This window comes from Triticum urartu, chromosome 1 (genome assembly GCF_003073215.2).
Source record: "Triticum urartu cultivar G1812 chromosome 1, Tu2.1, whole genome shotgun sequence".
Classification (NCBI taxonomy): Eukaryota; Viridiplantae; Streptophyta; class Magnoliopsida; order Poales; family Poaceae; genus Triticum; species Triticum urartu.
In genome coordinates, this window is record NC_053022.1 from 443,206,517 (window position 1) to 443,218,853 (window position 12,337).

The window sequence follows — 12,337 nt, forward strand, 5'->3', positions numbered from 1 at the left end:
CACTACACGGACATGCTGCGGGAGGAGCAAGAGGCCAAGTTTCGACAGGCGCAGGCTGACCAAGCCTAAAACCCCGGCCTCCTCGAGGAGCACCAACGCGTCGAGGAGCAACTTGCCATTGGCACGACCATCGTGTAGGGCGTGGACGTGCCAGAGCAGGAGGCGTTGGTCGACTCCTACTGCTTCGCTCGCGACATCCTCCGCGACTGCTGGCGGTACCGCCTCCATCAGGTGGAATTGGAGGCCACCTGCAGGGAGTTTGCCAAGGTGGCGGATGAGATGTGGGGCAAGAGAGACAATGACAAGGACATCGCCAGCTCTGCCCGGCCGCGCCCCGCCACGGCCATGAAGCCGACACGTCTGTGGGCACTGTCGACAGCAAGGAAGAGTATTGCATGGTAGGTCACCGCCACTCGGGTCCCAAGAGGGCCACCGCCCCTCCCCTCCCGTTGAAGCAAAACTTGGTGGGCTGAACATCCTCAGCCGATTAGCCGCTTGGCGTTGATGTGGAGACGGACAGCTTCACTTCCCAGACTTTGGAGGCGGAGGTTATGAAGATGGAGCTGGAGAGCGCCTAGGCGGAACTAAAGAAGGGGAAGGCAAGAGTCAGAGCTTCAGTTCTCGGGGCTCATGGCCAGACTTGGGAAACGGGTGTCTGTGATCGTTTATATTAGGTTTAGAGTGGGGTTTAGTACGGTTTATATGAAAAATATAATGAATTTTATCTGGTTTATATGAAAAAAGTTTGAAATGTAATGAATATCGTCCGGTTTGTATGAAATCTGTCGTGTTTGCATGAATTTTGTCTGGTTAGTTTATGGTTGAAATGTATGCGGAAAGCATTGGATGGCCGGCACCCGCATTTGTGTCCGCGGACTAATCCCCTACTCACTGATAGATGCCGGAACAATTTACAGGTCGGCATTGAAGATGCCCTGATACGTGCATTTTCAGCTTCAAAAGAAAACCTGCATTTTCCTCGACAGCAAGCATCTTTTCTTTCTACTTTCCCGTGGAGTAAGCATCTGATCCTATGGACTCTTTTCTTCCCATATGGGTGTTTGTGGTGTATATTAACCAGGGTTTTCTTTGTGTCCAACAAGGATCTTCTTTTTGGCCCATATATGGATGTCATCCTCGTCATAATTCGTGTCTCTAGCATGTGTAGCTTTAAAAAATTTAAATTTTTGAACACCCGCAAAAAAAATTAAATTTTTTAACAGAAAACTGTTTCAAATGTCTCCCACATGTCAAGTTTTCAAACAGCTTTCAAAAGTTTTGAATACACACTATTCCAGACTAGCTCTCCAATGTGGATGGTTTTCGAAGCTAAACATATGAACGAGAAAGAGATACTCCCCCCATTTCTTTCTAATTTGCATAAAAACTTTTCTGAAGTCAAACTTTGTAAAGTTTGACCAATTTTATGAAAAAAAATATAAGCATTCACAATACAAAGTCAATATTATTAGATGCATCTTAAAATTAAATTTCACGCTCCCTCACAAAAATATATATTAAATTTCACACCATATAACTTTAGTATTATAGATGTTGATATTTTCAAATATAAATTCGCTCAAACTTTGTATAGTTTGACTTCAAACAAATCTAATATGCAATGTAAAAAAGAAACGGAGGGAATCACTCTTAGGACCCCCTCTATTATTATTTTTTGAGAACAACCTCTGTTTTAAAACTGTTGAAGTTATAGATTACGCTAAATCGAAGTTGTTTAAATGTTTATAAAATATGTAAAGCTTGACTTGAGAGAAACTAGAACTTTAAACATCTTACAATGGTGTGTGCGGGGTGAGGTGTGGGTAGGGGTTAATAAAGAAAATTGCAACTAAGAGAAACTCTACAAGAGTCGTTATATATTGCATATGGAGCGCAAAGTCGCCATATCTCAGCCTTCATAATATATTTTCTGTTTTCTCATTCAGAAACTTTGATTGACTCCAAAACTAGACGTTTTATCACTTCATTTCAAAAGCAATCATGCAAGAAATAATTTAACAAGTTGCTTGAACAAATGCATTTAACCGGTGACATGTGCAAATCACATGTTGCTGGCATGTGCACCGTCCCCTTCTCCGGATGTGCACTGCTCTCTTGTGTGTGTTGTCCCCTCTCCAGCGTGCACCTTCCCTTGCCCCGGCAGGCCCTAGAATGTATGATCACCATTCGTCTGTCATCTCAAATTCTTGCGCCATTGGATCCATGGTATTCGAATCCAACATGATGAATCGTTTATCTTCGGCTATCCCTTCATGTCTCGTCTAACACCCCTCGGTTTCGAGCCTACATGAACCCATCTCTTCATGACATCGTCTGCTCTCTTGCATAGTGATGGTGTCCTAGCCCAGGGGTATTTCACCATGTTGGTTCCTGATCTGGTGGGTCGGGCTAAGGACCCCTAGGTCGGTTTCGTCTTGGGCCATTTTGGGCAACCCATGACGCGCTACAAAGAAGATTATGGAAGCCTTGACGTTCAAGACAAGTAATCCATATCCGTGGAGCACCCGCCTCCACCGACGTAGCCGATTAGGGCATCTACAACGCCGGGTGCTAGGCCCGGACGCTAAGATAAATATCCTATCCGATCGGCAGTTAGACTACAAAATCCTAGCGTCTAACCTGGCAGCGACGCAAAAGCTGGAGGCGGGCGCTTTGCCTTTTTTCCCACAGCCATGCATGTAGCGATTGGTTTTTCTACTAGTTCTGCGATTAATTAGCACCCCTCATTAGCGCTTGCCGTTGGGTCAGAAAACGCTAAGCTTCTTTCCTATTTTATGAGAATTATCTTTTCATTCGTAAGCGTCTACTTAGTCGCCCAGCAATGGAGATGCCCTTAATTAGAACTCTTGTAATCCTAGGACCCCGATGGTGTCACGGATTAGGGGGCACTCACCATGGCACCTCCCATCTAGATGTCGACATGGCTTCAGAATGCCTGTGACACATTTGGTCTCGACATCTCTGTATGAGCAGGCTAGTTACTGATTTGGAAGATTAATGTATGGCTAGGACTTTTGTAAAGTTGTAATCCTAGGATGTCATGAATTAGGGGGCATTCACCACGGCGCCTCCCATCTACTCCCTCCGTTCGGAACTACTTGTCGCAGAAATGGATGTATTTAGACATATTTTAGTTCTAGATACATCCATTTCTGAGACAAGTAATTTCAAAGAAAAGAGTAGATGTCGACATGGCTTCAGAAACAGCTGGTCTCAACATTTCTGTATGAGCAGGCTAGTTACCGTGCATGGCTAGCATTAGACAGCCGTGGGCCTGCCTCGCGCACTGGCAAAGACGAAGGCCTCCCCTAAAATAAAGTGTCTCGCTCAAAAACGGAAATTTATTTACAAAAAATTCCGTCGCCGGGACTTGAACCCGGGTCTCTCGGGTGAGAGCCGAGTATCCTAACCACCTAGACTACGACGGATTTTGCTATTGTTTGAACTTTAGCTTTAAAGAACCGTAACATTAGGCCTGCCGAGCAAACCTAAGTATACTTCGGGTCCAGCAAATGACAAATTTGTGTGCCTGAGCAGAAATCTGAACTGAAATATGATGGTTCATCAGCTGAATCAGGTTTACGAGCATATCATGTTATTGAAAATGCATGTCAAAGAGTCGAGACAAAGTACACGCACTTCGCCACAGATGATACCAAGCATGCAAGGAAAAAGAGATACTGAACCTATTTTGCCAGCAAAACTGGAGTACATTCGGGTCCCAAGAGTGACTAAATAATAGACGTGCGCTAAAATTGAGGAAAATATATTTGCCAAGAAAACTGAAATGTATTAGGGTCCAACAAATAAGGAATTCAACAACAAAAACAACAAAGTCTACAGTCCCAAACAAGTTGGGTACACTAGAGGTGAAACCCATAATATATCACGATCAACTCAAGGTTCTGGCACATGGATAACAAGCTTCCACACGCCCCAGTCCATGGCTAGTTCTTTGGTGATACTCTAATCCTTCAGATCCGTCCAACAAATAAGGAATTCATGTCCCTTTAATTGAAACATCAAACTTGTTGTCGATAAGATTATCAAGCAAGGCGTGATCATATCAAGTTGCAACAATGGATGTCAACGGGTTGAGAGTTGAGAATGTTGCCAACAACTACAGCACACTCTCCTTCAGATGAATGCGAGGAAAATTATATATCAACCAAATATTCATTAGCTTGTCCAAAAGAGACGAGGAACAGCATGCCAATTACATATGAAGCATTAGAAAGAAGTTCAATTCATAATTTGAATAGTATTGAACTGGTTCCAGAGCGACCAGACATAGCAATCACTTTGCTGTGGAACAGATTGGTGCCATAGTGCTCAAAGAGAGTGAATAACACCCAGCAAGAGTTTTACAATATTATTGTGCCAAAAGAAAATGCCAAAACATGGAGCTTTATAAGGTGCCTAATTTCACTTAAAAGATCATGGGAAATCTGGGCTTCAATGTCTTCACTCCTCAACCGGCCTTTGCCCCAGAACTGATATGTCTTGATACCGTTTCTGCATTTCCAAAGAATGACGAATTATAAGCCATGTGGCCTCAGCATTTGAAGCATTTAGCATATGCATTAACTAGCAACACAAAGTTGTACACAATCAAACTTCTATCTTTCCAGTGCAATGAAACGCATGTCTTCTGCGTTTTCTCGAAAAAAATACTCAATGAGTGAACAATGAGGTTGCTTAACCAAAATACAGCAACAATGAACAAGTATTCTGTAGAAGATAGACCAGCATCCTGTGCTAAGCTAAAATGTGTAGGCACTCGTTTCTGTGGCATTGTAGAAGTATATACAAGAGATTTTGTGTGCATATGAACTATTGAAAGTACACAGAATCAGAAGATGCAGTTCACAGTCAGAAATATAGGCTAATGGGGGGTTTAAGAGAGAACTGCAGAAGGTTTGCTAATTGGTATAATATGATGTTGTGTTAGGTTACTAGTTACTAAAAAAACTACTTATATTCTACTACTACTAAATGAATGTGAAACAAGCATACAAGAGCATGCAAGGACATAAAAGAAAGATTAATTAGCATATATGGTAATCGAAAAACAGTGTGCAAAGCATGTTGTGCCTACACATGGTGAATATGCATCAATATAGTTGTACTTCGGTGATTGTAAGGGCTATGAATACATTTGTGAGCCAAACTCGTCTATTATGTATCCTCAGTCAATATGCTATCCGATATGTATATCTGCATCGAATATGCATTCCTCTCACTCAAATTGTTAATCATATGTGACAAGAATATACTCCCTCCGGTCCTTTTTACTCTGCATATTAGGTTTGTCTGAAGTCAATCTCATCCATCTTTGACCAAGTTTATACAAAAAATTATTAACATTCACATAACAACACATTTGTTATTAAGATCCATCTCGGAATATATTTTCATATTATATTTATTAGATGTTATAGATGTTAATACTTTCTAATATAAATTTGGTCAAACTTAGCAAACTTTGACTTCAGACAAAGCTAATGTGCGGAGTAAAAAGGACCGGAGGGAGTATATGATCTGTGGTCCAGGACACTATTAAAAGCCCTACAATAAAGTATGATCATCACACACAATACAAGATAACATAGTTTGCTGAATTTAGCTATCACCAAGGCATTCCACATTGTCAAGAAATTATTGGAGACTTTACACGCAAAATATCATAAATAAGCATCCACATGCAGAGAAATCATGCATTTAACGAGCATGAAATGCTGTGCCTACTCAACCTATACTCATTTTTGCTCAGTGTTACAAGATCACAAAGAACATAAGAAAACCCTGACATTGGAATGAACAATTGGCAGAGCATACCACCTTCAATGCGATTTTCAGAAGAAATTAGAAACCTAATTGAATTTTCTAAACCGCTAGGTTGATCCGGCAAAGATCAAACACAAACTAGATATCCTTGCAGGTGAAACTCGCACTTCAAATAAAGTAAATCAACATAAGTATGAAATGCCCTCATTTCGCAGGAGAAACAATAACCACACAGCATTATTCCTATTTGATCTTGAAAGCCAACAAAATTACGAGAAACATGTCTCTGATCATAAGAATGTGGACTTTGTCCCGTCCTACCCGGATCAGAGATGCAAGATCTAGTATCCCACGGATCACGAAAGGTCAAACGAACAAACGATGGGAAGGCCCCGGAGAGAGAATATTACCCCGACGTTGTTCATCTCCCAGACCTTGTTGACGCCGTAGTCCACCAGCTGCAGCCAAATCAAACGCAAGAGATTAGGAGGCCGAATCGGACACCGCAGGAGGACGCGCAGATCTGAAAATGGGGATCGGGATGGGAGGGGTTACCCGCTCGCCAGCGAAGGCGCCGGCGACGACGAAGGTGACGTACACGCCGTTACGGCGCATCACCACGCGGTACATGGCATCCCAGAGACCCATAGTCGAGGGCGGAGGCGGAGGCGGCGGCGCGCGGGGGGGATGGTGGAGATTCGGTACGCGACGACGGACGAACCAGTTGCGCTTGACGAGCGTTTCTGATGGGAGCTTCTGGGTACCTCGGGCGATTTCTACGGTGTTATCTCTTAGATGGGCCGTCCTGAGCCCATCAGGGCTATTTCGTGTTTTCTGGCCCGTTAGCCGACGTGGAACACGAGCGGCCCACTACCACTGGGTGATTGGGCGCGTGAACTGGCCGAACTTCCCTAAAAAACTAATAAAAGATAACTGGGCGAACGTTCAAAGTCGACCGCATTTTGATCACCCAAACACTGATTTGCAACGCCGTCCTTTTTCCAAGACGTGGGAGTGCAATGAAAAAGACGGTGGCTTATCTCATCTCTACCTAGATGTTCTATTATTATTTTTCAGTTTTGTCATATTGATCCTTACGTGACTTGTACTTTAATCTTTATGATATGAATGAGACACATATTATCATGCAAAAAATAAATTCTGACAAAATTGATGAGAATCAACGAAATATGCATCGGTTTGCGTTACTGGTGAGGAGATGGTGGGAATCAATGAAAGATGCATCGGTTTACGTGATGAAAAATGTGTATTCCTAAGAGCAAATACAATAGGATGACGTAGGCGGGCTGTGAGCCTTTAAATATTATATTTTGGATGAGTTGGCGTAAAGAGAGGAGGAGAGAGAAGGGAAGCGGGCTACTGATTAACAGCCGGATGCAGCACGTGCTCCTAGCATGTTGGGAGAGAGGGAGGTGGACCATGTATCAAAAAGTATTACATATTTACAAACAACTATTGTACTTGTCCGCTATAAGTTTGGCTATAGATGATGTGCCAAAACTATATAGCCAACATCTGACTATACTATTAACCATGCTCTAAGAGCATCTACATTCGACTTGGCAAATCCGACTCTCTATACGTTCGCGGACGCATCCGGGCACGCCCACGGGCGCATCCCGACGGACCCTCATATTTCCGTCCCAGCATCCACATATCTCAAATCCGGACTATCAAATCCATGCAAATACATGCACGTCGATCATACAAGCCAATGTCACACGTAAATAGCAAATGTTGGTACGAAGCACATATAGTGTTTACATAAAATTTATTTTAAGTGCCAAACTCAAGCATTGACTTTTTAGTTGTCATTGTGGGTCCACATGTGCTCCACAAGATCATTGAGTAGCTGCATGTGCACCTGCTGATCTCGAAGATTCGGATGCATATGTAGAAAGTGAAGGAAATATGCCCTAGAGGCAATAATAATGTTATTATTTTATTTCCTTATATCATGATAAATGTTTATTATTCATGCTAGAATTGTATTATCCGGAAACATAATACTTGTGTGAATACATAGACAAACTAAACGTCACTAGTATGCCTCTAATTGACTAGCTCGTTAATCAAAGATGGTTGTGTTTCCTAACCATAGACATGTGTTGTCATTTGATTAACGGGATCACATCATTAGAGAATGATGTGATTGACTTGACCCATTCCATTAGCTTAGTACCCGATCATTTAGTATGTTGCTATTGCCTTCTTCATGACTTATACATGTTCCTATGACTATGAGATTATGCAACTCCCGTTTGCTGGAGGAACACTTTGTGTGCTACCAAACGTCACAACGTAACTGGGTGATTATAAAGGAGCTCTACAGGTGTCTCCAAAGGTAAATGTTGGGTTGGCGTATTTCGAGATTAGGATTTGTCACTCCGATTGTCGGAGAGGTGTCTCTGGGCCCTCTCGGTAATACACATCACATAAGCCTTGCAAGCATTGTAACTAATGAGATAGTTGCGAGATGATGTATTACGAAATGAGTAAAGAGACTTGCCGGTAACGAGATTGAACTAGGTATTGAGATACCGACGATCGAATCTCGGGCAAGTAACATACCGATGACAAAGGGAACAACGTATGTTGTTATGCGGTTTAACCGATAAAGATCTTCGTAGAATATGTGGGAGCCAATATGAGCATCCAGGTTCCGCTATTGGTTATTGACAGGAGGCATGTCTCGGTCATGTCTACATTGTTCTCGAACCCGTAGGGTCCGCACGCTCAAGGTTTCGAGGACAGTTATATTATGAGTTTATGAGTTTTGATGTACCGAAGTTAGTTCGGAGTCCCGGATGTGATCACGGACATAACGAGGAGTCTTGAAATGGTCGAGACATAAAGATTGATATATTGCACGGCTATATTCGGACACCGGAAGTGTTCCAGGTGATTTCGGAGAAAACCGGAGTACCGGAGGGTTACCGGAAACCCCCCGGGAGAAGTAATGGGCCATATGGGCCTTAGTGGAGAGAGAGAAGGGCAGCCAGGGTGGGCTGCGCACCTCCTCCCCCTGGTCCGAATTGGACTAGGAAAGGGGGGGCGGCGGCCCCCTTTCCTTCTCCCTCCCCACTTCCTTCCCCCTCCTAGTAGGAGTCCTACTCCTACTAGGAGGAGGACTCCTCCTTGGCGCGCCTATAGGGCCGGCCGGCCTCCTCCCCTTGCTCCTTTATATACGGGGGCAGGGGGCACCCCTAGACACACAAGTTGATCCACGTGATCATTTTCTTAGCCGTGTGCGGTGCCCCCTTCCACCATAATCCTCGATAATATTGTAGCGTTGCTTAGGCGAAGCCCTGCGACGGTAGAACATCAAGATCGTCACCACGCCGTCGTGCTGACGGAACTCTTCCCCGACACTTTGCTGGATCGGAGTCCGGGGATCGTCATCGAGCTGAACGTGTGCTAAAACTCGGAGGTGCCGTAGTTTCGGTGCTTGATCGGTCAGGCCGTGAAGATGTACGACTACATCAACTGTGTTGTGCTAACGCTTCCGCTGTTGGTCTACAAGGGTACGTAGATCACACTCTTCCCTCTCGTTGCTATGCATCACCATGATCTTGCGTGTGCGTAGGAAATTTTTTGAAATTACTACGTTCCCCAACAGTGGCATCCGAGCCTAGGTTTTATGTGTTGATGTTATATGCACGAGTAGAACACAAGTGAGTTGTGGGCGATATAAGTCATACTGCTTACCAGTATGTCATACTTTGGTTCGGCGGTATTGTTGGACGAAGCGGCCCGGACCGACATTACGCGTACGCTTACGCGAGACCGGTTCTCCTGACGTGCTTTGCACAAAGGTGGCTAGCGGGTGTCAGTTTCTCCAACTTTAGTTGAACCGAGTGTGGCTACGCCCGGTCCTTGCGAAGGTTAAAATAGCATCAACTTGACAAACTATCGTTGTGGTTTTGATGCGTAGGTGAGATTGGTTCTTACTTAAGCCCGTAGCAGCCACGTAAAACTTGCAACAACAAAGTAGAGGACGTCTAACTTGTTTTTGCAGGGCATGTTGTGATGTGATATGGTCAAGACATGATGCTAAATTTTATTGTATGAGATGATCATGTTTTGTAACCAAGTTATCGGCAACTGGCAGGAGCCATATGGTTGTCGCTTTATTGTATGCTATCGGATTTCGGGTTCTGGCAGACCCTTGAGGTTCGAACACTGGGGTGCGCGCGGAGATTTCGCCTTCTACCTACCTGCACCCCTCCGCCTCGCTAAGATCTAAGCTATGGAAAGAACAACACAAGAGACACAGGGTTTATACTGGTTCAGGCCACCGTTGTGGTGTAATACCCTACTCCAGTGTGTGGTGTGGTGCATTGCCTCTTGGGCTGATGATGATGAGCAATACAAAGAAGAACAGCCTCGCGAGGGTCTGTTCTTGGCTGGGGGGATGAACTACTGGGAGTAGTTCAATCATCCTTCTCTCTCTCTTCTTGATTCTCTCTCTGATTCGATCTCCTCTCTACTCGATCTTCTCTTCTTCGTCCTTTTTCTGAACCCCCCTACCTGTGGGTGGCTGGTCCTATTTATAGAGGCCCTGGTCCTCTTCCCAAATATCGAGCGGGAAGGGAGCCAACAATGGCGGGCTAATTTGAAGGGGGACAGCTAGTACCAGCTATCTTGACAAAAGTAGTCTTCGCCTGCACAAAGCTCTGGTGGTGACGCCGTCTTGGGCTCCACAATGACCTCCGTCTTGCCATCCTCCTGGTCTTGGTCTCGTTGCACCGAAATGGCAACCTTTGCCTGACGCCTCGGTACTCCGTGGCTGCGCTTGCCCCCTTTGCACCAAATGGGAAAGGAGGACACTGCGCGGGCTGGCGCCCGCCTGGCGCCCTTGGTCGTCATGGCTTGCATCACGGGCACCTCGTGAGGTACCCCGCCTTGATCTCTCCGCCTCCTCGCTAGCCAGCCTGGTGAGGCCGTGCCTGAGGAAGCTCCGTGTCATCCGCCCCGCGAGGCTTGGCCCCTCGCGAGGGTCTTGGGTCTGTGTTGATGAAGATGGGCCGTGCTGGGCCCCCCTTTGAGCCATGCCGCAGGCCGTAGGCAGGCAAGTCTGGGGACCCCCATTCCCAGAACGCCGACAGTAGCCCCCGGGCCCAAGGCGCGCCCGGACTTGGTCGTGCAGGGAGGCGGAAGGGCAAGAGCGAAGCGCCGTGGGCCCTAACAGCCTGCGGCCTTGGGCGCCGCGTGGCGGTTGATTGGACGTGAGCGCCTTAGCAACCGCGTGAGTTGATAAAGGAGCGGCATCCGCCTAGGCTTTGCTTTTTGCTTTCTCTGGTTGCTGCTCAGATCCCCTTTCTTGCGCCTCTCCTTCCTTCCTCCAAAATTTCCAGATCTACTCCGACTGCGTGACCTAGGAAGCCATGGCGCCTCGTCAGTCCCCGACCGTAGCTTGGTACTCGTCTGCCCTGGACTCACCGAACGTGTCGGAGGCGAGCCTCGCCCGGTTGCGCCGGATGGCGGCGGCGCGGGGCATCGACGGGGCGAAGGTGTTCAAGGCTGGCTCCGCCACCCCTGAGGGTCAAGGGAGCACCTACTATCCGTTCTTCGTAAGCGCCATTACTGCTGGCCTGGTGCCTCCCTTCTCCGAGTTCTTCTTCTCTGTCCTCCGCCATTATAAGCTACAGGCTCTGCATCTCCACCCCAACTCCGTCCTTCTCCTGGAAATCTTCGCCTATTACTGCGAGGCTCATGTAGGGGTGCAGCCCTCAGTGGCCTTGCTGCGCCACTACTTCTACCTCCGGACCTCTCGCGGTCCTGCTTCTGCGTGCGCGAGCTTCATCGCGTACGGCGGCGCCATTGCCATTTCGAACCCCGGGAAAAGGATTGAGGGCTTCAGGAGCAAGTGGGTCTTGGCAGATGCTGGGCGCATCCACCCTCGGCTGATCTTGCCCACGGAGCAACCCACGAGCTCCAGCGATTGGGGTCGAGCGGAGCTCGCGGACCCCCACGCGAAGCTGGTGTTGGAGAAGATGGACGCGGATCTGAGGCCGGCCAACATGGCGGCGGCGAAGCTGACCGGCGCGTCGCTGCTGAGGGAATTCCTGGAGCACCAGCTGTCTCCGCTTCGACAGTACTCACTTCCGATGTGGAGGCCCCATCCGAGCCCCGCGGCCTTGGCCGACGGAGATCTGGCTGCGGTCCTCCAATCTCTGGTCGGGGGCGATGGGGCGAGATTGGAGGGCGCTCCTACGCCCTTGTTCCTCCGCGACGACTAGGAGCAGGTAGTGGAGTCCATGCCCGTCTTCAACGGGGACGGGCCTGTGCCCATGGAAACTCCCGAGGAACCGGTGGAGGTGCCCTCCGACGACTCCAGCAAAGAGGAGGAAGGAGGGGAGCGGGAAAAAGGGCCTGACTCCGAGGCGACTGACGGAGAGTCGAGGGCTCCCCTCCCCCGGCACAGGTCCTGCGTTCTCCGCCTCTCTCCGAGCGATGACGACGAGGATGATGACGAGCAGGACGGCAGGAGCTTGCCCCCGATCCC

General features: G+C 47.1%; 1 protein-coding gene and 1 non-coding gene across 2 annotated transcripts; both read right to left on the reverse strand.

Annotated features, from left to right (window-relative positions):
* Nucleotides 1–3,376: 3,376 nt before the first annotated feature.
* TRNAE-CUC lies at nucleotides 3,377–3,449 on the reverse strand. The gene has a single exon. It is a non-coding gene; the product is annotated as a tRNA-Glu (tRNA).
* Nucleotides 3,450–4,244: 795 nt separating this feature from the next.
* On the reverse strand, nucleotides 4,245–6,580 carry LOC125517276 (cytochrome b-c1 complex subunit 9, mitochondrial). The gene is made up of 3 exons (XM_048682460.1): nucleotides 6,364–6,580; nucleotides 6,219–6,266; nucleotides 4,245–4,536 (listed from the first exon to the last, which is right to left on the reverse strand). The coding sequence occupies exons 1-3, from the start codon at nucleotides 6,454–6,456 to the stop codon at nucleotides 4,486–4,488; spliced, it is 192 nt and encodes a 63-aa protein (XP_048538417.1). The 5' UTR covers nucleotides 6,457–6,580; the 3' UTR covers nucleotides 4,245–4,485.
* Between the last annotated feature and the right edge of the window lie 5,757 nt (nucleotides 6,581–12,337).

Coding starts and splice junctions, on each gene's coding strand:
- LOC125517276 (XM_048682460.1), bottom strand. CDS start 6,456: ATGGGTCTCTGGGATGCCATGTACCGCGTGGTGATGCGCCGTAACGGC. Junction 6,267..6,363: donor GCGCCTTCGCTGGCGAGCGG/GTAACCCCTCCC, acceptor ATTTGGCTGCAG/CTGGTGGACTACGGCGTCAA. Junction 4,537..6,218: donor GGGAGATGAACAACGTCGGG/GTAATATTCTCT, acceptor TTGGAAATGCAG/AAACGGTATCAAGACATATC.